General features: G+C 48.7%; 1 protein-coding gene across 2 annotated transcripts; it reads right to left on the bottom strand.

Annotated features, from left to right (window-relative positions):
* Positions 1 to 2,616: 2,616 nt before the first annotated feature.
* RGS4 (regulator of G protein signaling 4) lies at positions 2,617 to 9,789 on the bottom strand. 2 transcript variants are annotated; one of them, XM_019465730.2, is made up of 5 exons: positions 9,614 to 9,788; positions 6,641 to 6,745; positions 6,295 to 6,356; positions 5,546 to 5,712; positions 2,617 to 5,105 (listed from the first exon to the last, which is right to left on the bottom strand). In XM_019465730.2, the coding sequence occupies exons 1-5, from the start codon at positions 9,655 to 9,657 to the stop codon at positions 4,866 to 4,868; spliced, it is 618 nt and encodes a 205-aa protein (XP_019321275.1). In that variant the 5' UTR covers positions 9,658 to 9,788; the 3' UTR covers positions 2,617 to 4,865. The 2 variants fall into 2 exon arrangements, with proteins under 2 accessions (XP_019321275.1, XP_019321276.1); XM_019465731.2 differs by lacking the exon at positions 5,546 to 5,712 and having other exon boundaries at positions 4,921 to 5,105; positions 9,614 to 9,789.
* Between the last annotated feature and the right edge of the window lie 441 nt (positions 9,790 to 10,230).

Genomic DNA, 10,230 nt, shown 5'->3' with positions numbered 1-10,230 from the left:
AGTGGCCATCATGCAGTCTACTGGCCTAAGTAAACTCATGCTTTTTTTTTTTTAATTTTTTAATGTTTATTATTTTTGAGAGAGAGCATGAGCGGGGAAGGGGCAGAGAGAGAGAGGGAGACACAGAATCTAAGCTGAGCTGTCAGCACAGAGCCCGACACAGGGCTCGAAACCACGAACTCTGAGATCATGACCTGAGCCGAAGTCAGATGCTTAACCGACTGAGCCACCCAGGCGTCCCAGTAAACTCACGCTTCATATCCAGTCTCTGCACTCAGTGAATGGAGCCCTTTGGTGTTTATACTGCGCTTTGGGGTCTTGGTGGATCACATGAGCCCATCTACCTGGGTGGCTTGCTCTACCAATTTTTTTTGGTCCACGTGTTGGACCTAGGCCGATGGACAGTGAATTTTCCTGTGGAGGCAGGCTTTTGCTTATTTATTTTATTTTTTTTAACATTCATTTATTTTTGAGACAGAGAGAGACAGAGCATGAATGGGGGAGGGTCAGAGAGGGAGACACAGAATCCGAAACAGGCTCCAGGCTCTGACCTGTCAGCACAGAGCCTGACACGGGGCTCGAACTCACGGACCGCAAGATCATGACCTGAGCCGAAGTCCGACGCTCAACCGACTGAGCCACCCAGGTGCCCTGGAGGCAGCCTTTTAAATGTTTCTTCCTTCTTTCCTCTTTCCCCCTCTTTTATCCTCCTATGATCTCATGTCTAATCTTAAACATTCAAGCGCTATTAACATGGAGTGCCGGAATGCGGCTTGGGGCACATGAGTCGTGGAGTTTCTCCAAAGTCAAGTATGCAAACTGCTATTCATATAAATGAGTCTCCTAGTCCATCCCTATGTGCCTGCCCCCCCACCCCCGCAATAAAAGGACAAGCACATGGAGGTACCACAGGGCGGAATCATGAGGGACACAGTCTCTGTATTTCCCAGGATAAGCAATGCCCTGCCACGGCAACCAACAGCCTCGGAAATAAATGACTCAAATCAGCAAGGACCTTTCCTTGTTCCTTCGATACTCTTTTTTTTTAAGTTTAATTATTCAGTTTTGAGAGAGGGAGAGAGAGGACAGAGAATCCCAAGCAGGCTCCACGCTGTCAGCACAGAGCCCGACGCAGGGCTCGAACTTACAAATCCTGAGATCATGACCTGAGCCGAAGTCGGATGCTCAACTGACTGAGCCACCCAGGCGGCCTTCATCTGATATTCTGAAGTGAGTCAAGGGGTCCTTCATCTCGCAGCTATACAATCTGAAACATATAATCCCCCACGGTTGCCAGAGGAGAAGAGAGAGATGGAAATGCACTTGGCCCTACGCCCAGCCGTGTAGGCTTGAAAGTGACCCTCTGCTCATCCCTTGGCGTGTGGGCATCTGGTGAGCACTTCATGTCTCTGCCACGCTCTCTGCAGGCAAAGATGACTCAGGTCAGATCTCAGCTTTGTTCCTTGATGGCAGTTTGACCTTGCCAAGGGACATAATTCCCTGTAGTCTCCTCTTCGGCAAAAGGTGGTGGATGTTTCACAGAGGCCATGCCCGTGACTGGCGTCTGTATCTTAGGGTTGGAGTGAGAATCAAATTATTTACCTTATGCAAAGTGCTTAGGGCAATATCCGGCCCATAATAAGCAATAATGAGTGGTTTTTTAAAATGTGCTCTTTGATGGCGGTCAGCAAGAGTTTGCACGTATGTGTTGTTTATTTCGTGGCCGGCCATCAAGAAGAAAGAAAGGATGAGCAAGGTAGAGGCTGAAGGAAAGGGCACTGCTCACGTTTGCTAACAGCAGTGACTTGAATTCTTCCACCACACTTGGTAGATGGTACTACACCCAAGAGCAGCGACCAGGCCCTTGTGGCGAGTCTGATCCGTCTACGTGGCAGACAGAAAGGGCAGCCCTGGGCGTCTTGAGGCAAGGTTGCAAAGCTTTCCTCTAAATATTTCTGAGAAGTTTGGATCCCTCCGTGTGTTTTTCTCAGGAGATGGTGCATAATTTTCATCAGACCCCTGAAAAGGATCTGTTCCTCAAAATAGTTGAAAATCCATGGTCCCCAACACCCCATCAGCTGACCCTCGCAACGGGAAAAGTACACTTCAGGAACTGGGGAGTCTCCTGACATAACGGATATAGTACCCGTGACCGTGAATGTGAACAGTCTATACCTCTTTTCGAGGGGAGGGAATCTGTAGGGGGGAGGGAGGGCTTTTTGAGCAGTTTGGGCAGGAATCTGTCCCTCAGGGATCCGCAGCTCCCCTCCACCCTTGTCAGTCTCCTCCGCTCCCACCTTCTCTCATTGGGCAGATAATTGGAGGTAGAAGGCGAGGAGCTCTGAAAGATGGACTCTATCTCTGGAACAGTTACTGAGGACCTGGAAGGGCAGCACCAAGTCTCTTAGCAAAGTCCCTGGAGCCAGGACGGCCCCGGCTCCAGGGTGAGGGGTAGGCGGAGCAGCGGCACGAACTGCAGACAGACAACATCTATTTTCTGCTATCTTCTCCAGAGTTGGCATGGGAGCAATCAAAGACTGGATGTGAGCCCTCTGCCATCATCACCCTACATCCTGCTGCTTCTCTGTGGATCATTAATGTGTTTACAAGCACATAGTTTTGTCGGAAGCATTTATTTACCCTTGTTATTAAGATGCGTGGGTTTCACCGGAAGCATCAGCTTTGAGGCCTTTAAAAGCACATGATAAAAGCAGGCATGCAAACGGGAGAATTCCGCCCACGGGCTGTGAGCGGGTAAGCTCAGCATGGCCAGAGGTGATAAAGGGAGAGGAAAATACAACTGAAAAACACACTTGAAAATTGTATTACATAAAATAATTTACTTCTCATTCAGAACGACCTTCTGGACCTGTGTGAGATAGCAGTCCAGGAGCACAGGTACAATCTGAAAGTCATGACCGTTAAAATAGGGCAAGATCAACGGAGTTACACGTTTGGATCCTGGAGTCGACCAGAGACAAAACTGTGGGAGAAAAGGGACACGGACGAAGGACTCTAGCAACACTGAAAGCAAGGACTGCCAGAGAGACAAGAAGGGCTCAAATGAGAAAACCTAGATCTTCGATACAGCGGGATCTGCATATACACACTCTGGCGTCTTCCTTCTGCGACCCGGCCCGTTGGCTTAGGAGCCACAAGGTGCTCACGTGTGTCGTCTATGCTGGAGGAATCGGTATTGTGCATGCAGGCGTGCGTGTGTGCTTCAGAGGCTGTGGTTTTACAAGAATGAGAAGAAAATTACTTCCTGGCCATTCATGAATAATTCAGGTGATATCCTGCACCCCCATTTATAAAACAATACGATAATAAAAACATTGTACAAAACATCATAAATAACATAAATGAGAAATTTTCAAGTATTTCATGTACCTTGAAAAGTTCCGAACAGTAGTTCTAACAATCTCTCTCTCTCTCTCTTTTTTCCCCTTTCTCTCTCATTTAGTCTGCAGAGCCTAAAAGGAGATACCCCAGGCTCTGTTAGTCCTGATGTTCGGGAATGGAATGAACAAGATCCTGCGCTCAAAAGAGAAACTTACAAGGGCTTCTCAGCGTGTGCAAACAGGTATCCCTTTATAAAATACAATCCTTCCCTTGCTGCTGGTTTCCAGGTGCAGGCACAGAGCCTGGACCCACGGTGGGGAAACCACCAACCACCCAGGGAAGAAAGGGGCCTCTTCTGATGGCTGAAGTCCTCAGGCAAAAACAAAATGAGGAGAGCACCTTGGTCAGGAGAGGGAAAAAGAGTCGAGGATAAAACTATTAACTCCGAAGTTCCGTGCCCTCGCTCAGCCAGTATCATCCAGCAGGTAGAGCTGGCGAGGCCCCACCTGCGTTTCTTCCTTCAGTTCAGACATCTTCTCTCCCAACTCTGTACCAACCCTGCCAACAATTATGCACCAAGCACCCAGTCAAAGAAGGGGAAGCCAGCGGCTTAGGGGCTGGAAAGTGCCGTTAGTAATAACCAGCCCAAGACAGAACTGCGGCAGTCAGGCATAAGACTCTTTAGGATATTTGCTCCTTAGAATACGGTTCAATCTGGGAGGCTCTCCGTGAGTAAACTACGCATGAAGTCCCTTGGCTGCTTCTCCAGCAAGATCTATGGAGTTTTACAGAATCAACTTTCCCCAGACTAGCATGCCTTTCTTGGCCTGCGTGGCGGCTGGTTCCGTTTGCCTGTTTGATTGCAGGATGAAAGGCCAGGGATCAGAACGTGCATATAAGTATGTGCACCCGCTCTAGTGATGAGCACCTAGGGTCTTTCCTATCTCTCCTTGCAGAAATACATATGTAATATACATAGACACATATACATAGAATGTGTATGTATGTGTGTGCAAATATCTGTATATATGTAAATATGTGTATACGCATAAATGTAAATATATGTGCCTACATACATATATTTACACACACACATATACACATAATAGGTCAACCTCATCTAAACACTTAGAGTTTAGAGAAAGTGCCAACAGAATACATGTGCTTGTGGATGTCACACGAAATGTACCAACCAACAAACCTGAGGTCAAGCCGTTGGGAGGAGAGAGCTCCACGTCTTTGAAAAGCCACCCCTACAAAGCCATTATGTGGGTACTTGCTCACGTGGCACCCTAAAGGAAATCTGGGAAAACCGGACTGGAAGGAGGTCCTGCCCTGATGGGACACCGCAACACCAACACTAAATCTACTTCTTACATGGGAGTGACTCACACATGGCAGGCAGCACGAACACTAAGCTACAAGGTGGGTTAAAAGCCCTCGTGCTTAATACGGATCAATATTCGGCCTCAGGTTCTCCAGGCAGAAGTCTTGGCGCGTCAGCCTCCGGCGCCGTGTGACAATCAGGCGCACTGGGGGACCAGAGAAGGACAGTCTGCGGGACTCTTGGCTCCTTTCTGCTTCTCCGAGCCAGCGCTGGAGGAGTCGGCCAAATCAAGATAGAATCGGGACTTGAGGAAGCGGCGGTAGGAATCCTTTTCCATCAGGTTGAAAATCCTCTTCTGGGCCTCATCAAAGCAGGTTATCGTGGGCTCCAGCATGTTCCGGCTTGTCTCCTCCCTGGTGCAAGAATCCAGGTTTACCTGCAGGATGAAGGCCGAGACATATTAGGCACGCTGCCCTGGGGAGGACGGGAGGACGCATGCTTCGTAGTGAATCAGGAGTGTGCGGCTTCCATACCCCAGAGATGGAAAAACAGAACATTCCGCGCCACCCTGGCACCTGCGAGTGACAGACTATAAAAGGTCCATCTGCTTCTGGGCAGGCAGGGCACGACCCTCATTCTTTCTCACAAACTGGGGAGATTTATCAAAACACTCGTGAAGGGAGGTCATCCAAGTCACCCGGATAACAAAAGAGCTTTTTCTCTTGATGATTTACTTGAGGTGGTCAAGACCGTAATGACCTCTTCCATGGCTCTATCTTTTCCTTTATCTCGGGTCATCTAAAGGTCCATGCCATTCAATACCACTTGTAGGCAATTTCACCAAGACCCAGGGAGTTCTCTGCCACGAAGACCTACCTCTTTAGTGGCCTGGACGGAGATGAATTCATTATAGATCTTTTTCGCCTTGGGACTCAGTTTGGAGGGCGATTTGATTTTCTTGTACTCTTCACAGCTAATCCAGAAGTCAATGTTCTCCTCGCTGTATTCAGACTTCAAGAAAGCTTTGAAAGCCGCCAGCCCACCTGTGATGGGGGAGAGAGACCCACACTCATCACCACACTGACCGGCCTCCTGGACAGCATATTTCAGGAAAAGCCAACGTGCTTGAGACAATAAAGCATGGAGACTTCAAACAGGCCCCTCTCTCCCCACTTTCTGGGGCATCACTTGGGGTCAGGTAACCTTAATCTGTTTGATATCTATTGGATCCCAGTTATACCTAGTGCTCTTTGCTCAAGGTGTGAAGTCTCATTCCAGAAAATGGTGTTTCTGAAATGCCCATGCAGCTACCAATTGCCAAAGTCAGTTGGAAAAGGAGATACTGAGGTCGACTCTGCAAGAAACGTCAGTATTTGGCATATTTTTTCCCTCTACCCTTTTTCCATGTGGTGAGAGACATGGGGTCCGTACGAACTTCTCATTACGTATCACGACACTCTAGGGCACGGGAAAATTTTAAACAGACTGATTCCCCCGAGTCTGGAAGTCAGAGGAAACCCCACCCTTTCTGCAATTCCTATTAGATCAAATATAGTGGGAGACAACTTGGCTATCTAGAGAGCTTGTGTCCTCATTCTAGGGGGGAAGAAAGTCATCAGACTTACATTCATGGCTAATCAGGTTTTCCAGTGATTCAGCCCATTTTTTTACTTCCTCTTGGCTCACCCTGGAGACATTACAGAGACAAAAAAATAATAATGATAACTTTGAATGCTGTGATACAAAACTACGGCAAGAAATTTAAGATCCTGAGAAAAATGCGGGTATTTTATTTTCCATCTTGAGGATGCAATCTGTTGCCGAGGAGGGCAGTCTTTCCACTAAGTGCCTGGAAATTTCAAATGCAAATCTCGCTTCACTAGGACCATACCTTCTTTCTTTCCTCATAGAACATCTCTGACATTAAAGAGTTTATAGCCTGTGGGTTTTCCCCGAGGCCTTTTCTCTTACCTCTGACAAACCACCACTTTGTCCTTCTTGCTGTGGGAAGAATTATGTTCGCAGGAATCAGATTTCTGCAGCAGGAAACCCAGCCGATGTTTCATGTCTTTTGCACTGCACGGAAGAAGAGGAGAAAGAATAAAGCCAATTAGCTGCTTTACCAGATGCCCTCGTGGCAGAGCTCAAAGAGTCCATTACTAGGAAAGGGACAGGAGAGCGGTTAATTTAGGAGATGGGGGGTGACGGTGGCGTGAACTCTCAGGAAAACGAGATCCCACTTCTGTTTCTGCCCGTGACTCACTACAAAACCCGGGGCCCGAGTCACGGCCCAGCCTGCTCTGTCTGCGACAGAGTTCTGACCCTCAGTCGGCGCCAGGAGCCCCTTCTGTACGCCTGTCATGTTGACCGATGGAACGCTTTGGCGCCTCTCATAGAAACACGCTGAAAACGTGACTGCTCTTCAGGTGATCTGTGGGCCTCAGAAAGCAAGCAGGAACTGTGAAATGTGGCGCGCCACCTTCTGGCCCGGGATCGCTTGTTTGCACCTGCCTCAGAGGGCCCTGCAGAAGCCCCTCCGGAGGGGAAAGGGCTGCGCGGTCCCAGCCTTGCACGAGGTGGGCGGAGCAATTCCGCAATTCTCACAGCGGGATACACAGCACGCAGGGGGGTGTGCAGCTCCAGCAGGGGGAGGAGGCGGCAACCGCAGATGCTCTGGCGAAACCTGAGCTCCTTCGGGGCTTGCTTCTAGAGCAATCCTCGGGGGCTGCCGCCGCTTTCCTGTCTAATATCTACACTGTAAGGCCGTTTACACGATAAAGGGCATCCGAGGCTTAAAAACCATAAAGGGAAGCAAGCCAGAGTCATCACTGCAGCTAGTGATTGTCTCATTCGAGCCGAGCTTCCAGTTTATTTGTCCCTGTTTAATAGGTAGCGAGGGGACGGCCGGGCGCATGACTCACTCAGAAAGAAGAAGCTTTTAATAAGTTTTTAAGCTCGACTTTCTCTCTCTGTTAATTATTCTTTGGCTTGGATCTCTTTTATTATAAAAGCCAGGACCTAGTGTTAAAAGAGAAATGTCATTGTAAAAGAAGTGAGAGGCTAGATGCTCCTCCTGAGAGGGAGAGAAATAGTCACAAGGATAAAGAGCCATTTTAGGAAGGCTTCTGATGGATCAGTGGCTTCTCTATGCACGTTGCCCCAGAAAGTTTGAATTCCATTATGTTCATGGACTGCCCCTAAAATGGTATTTTCTCTTCTTTACAAGCCCATTTTTCCCTCCTCTGCTTCTCCAATTGGCCAGGGGATGCAAAAATCCTCCTTAATGATACCAATATATAATCACGAAGGCTCACGTGATTCTAAGACAGAAATACATTGTGATTCGGTCCAAACAGAACTGATTTCACCTTTCCGTGTGCTGGGTCAGGGTGAGACCTGAGTTACTAATCAGTGCAAGTCGTCTCATAAAGAGTTGGAAGTAGGCTTAGCAAGTATGTGACATCTGTCCTTCCAACACAGTGCAACCATAAGCAGAAAAACCAGCATGACTTCAGAGGTCACTGGAGTCAGGAAACCAGATCTGATCCGCCCTCTGCCACGCACTGCCTGTGTGACCTTGAGCAGTTCATGCCCTTCTGCAGTCTCAGGCACTGATGCTAGGGCAAGCACTGGACTATTTAACTTGCAGTGGACCAGCGAGGAGGGGGAAGAGCCGTCCACCTTGCTCATCAGAGGTTACCTCCCCTTAGCTCCTCAGGCAGACTCGTGCAATCTTTCATCTGTCCCTGAAAATCCTTCCCAGAGCGTAACTCTTTCCTGGCAGTCCTGTATTTTGTGAGGGTAATTTTATAGATGAGCTAACCGTAGCTCTATACGATTTGCTCCGTTCAGCTCAGGATAGGAATGGTGGAGGTCAGGGGCATTCGTTCCATAGGTGCTTCATTGTAAAAGCGGCCATGAAAGCGTGTTTTTACAAAGAATATTCTTTCACACTCCTGAACATTCGAAAGGGAAACTTCTAAGAACTGCACAGAAGACTGTGCTTTCTGGGATACTTCTAAACTGAAATTTAAGGTGATTTGTATTTGCAGGGAAACAAGGGGATGGTGTACCTACAGACTGACTTTCTACCTTTAACTGTAAGATGAAATAACGTAATATGCACCAGTTCTGCCTTTTTCTTCAGCTGGCTAATATACAAGCATTCTCTGAAAGCATTTATTTCTATCTTTTTAAAAGCCAAAGGCATACAAGGACCTATGAAGTAGCTTTATTTATTTATTTATTTATTTATTTATTTATTTAAATCAAGAGACAGTACATTGACAAAAGTAGGATGAGATCTTCTACAGAACCCTTAACGATTTGTTAGGATCAATACTTTTCAACCACCATTCACATAAGGCATTTCAGGAGCTGGGGGAAGGGGCAGCGAGAGCAGGGGGACCCAGTATTGAAACTCATACTGTATTGTCACACTTGCTTGTAAGAGCGTAAAGAGTGTTAGATACTGCAGCACCACACAGAAAGCACAGTGTGCCCATGTTGGAGCCAAGCCTCATTCTGGGGTATCTTCCCCTAAACAAGACCTACACCCCCCCCCCCCGCCCCACCATCGGGAAAGCTCAGAGCCATGATTCCACAGACCCCAGCGATGCTCAAGTATAATAACAACAATCACAGACCACCGCATTGAGTCCGAAACCCTCTGATCACTTCTTCCTTCGATCTAGCTTGGTGAGAGGATCGGGACGGTCCTCGAAACCGAGGTCAATATAAAACAACGCACAGGTGCCAACATCTGGGGAGCACACTCCTCCAGTTACAGTGTCCAGCTGGTCTCGGAGGAAAGCTGGCAGGTCGAGGCTCTCCTGACCACACTGTTTCTGATTCCAAAGAACGAGGTCGGCATGTGGTACAGGTAAGTAACTAAGCAAGTCTCCCCGAAAGTGTAACGCGGGGAGTGGCTGAAAATGATCTTACCTCCTCAAGCAAGAGGCCGGGAGACCTGCAAGTCCTTTGCACATCTTGTTAGGCGTGGGATTCGCAAGCTGGGGAGGAAAGGCGGCAGGCAGGAGGCGCTGCGGCTTCTGTTTTGAGCTCCCCGGCCCTCCTCTCGCGGAAGACGCTGTCAGAAATCTGCGAGCTGCTAGCGAGGCTGGCGGGGTCCCTTTTATAGCCCAGCCGACACCGCCCGACCAATCAGACGGCAGTTCTGGAACCGCCCCCCCCCCCCCCCCCGCCCGGCCATTCAGACGGCAGCTCTGAAACCCCCCCCTCCGCGCCGCTCGGCCAATCAGACGGCAGCTCTGAAACCGCCCGCCCCGCAGCGCCCGCCTCCCCGGCTGCAGGAGATGAGCAGGGAGGTACTGACGCATCACCGTGCTAAGTGAACAGCCCGGGAGAAACCTTTTGCGAAGCGGGAGGAAGGAGAAGAAAAATGTGCTCAGTGTCCCTACCGATGTCGGTATGGGGTTTTGAATTCCTAGAAAAGGGGGAGGGGGAGGGAGAGTGTCACATGCTACGAAACATAGGTGTATTCATTCTAATATAAAAACAATGTCAAGGAAAAGTTGCCTCCTGGAAGGAAAGCTGGCAGC

The sequence above is a fragment of the Panthera pardus genome, unplaced genomic scaffold, assembly GCF_024362965.1.
Source record: "Panthera pardus isolate Hobbes unplaced genomic scaffold, ASM2436296v1 HiC_scaffold_21, whole genome shotgun sequence".
Lineage (NCBI taxonomy): Eukaryota > Metazoa > Chordata > Mammalia > Carnivora > Felidae > Panthera > Panthera pardus.
The sequence above is the reverse complement of the archived record's forward strand: the minus strand, read 5'-3'. Positions and strand labels throughout refer to the sequence as shown.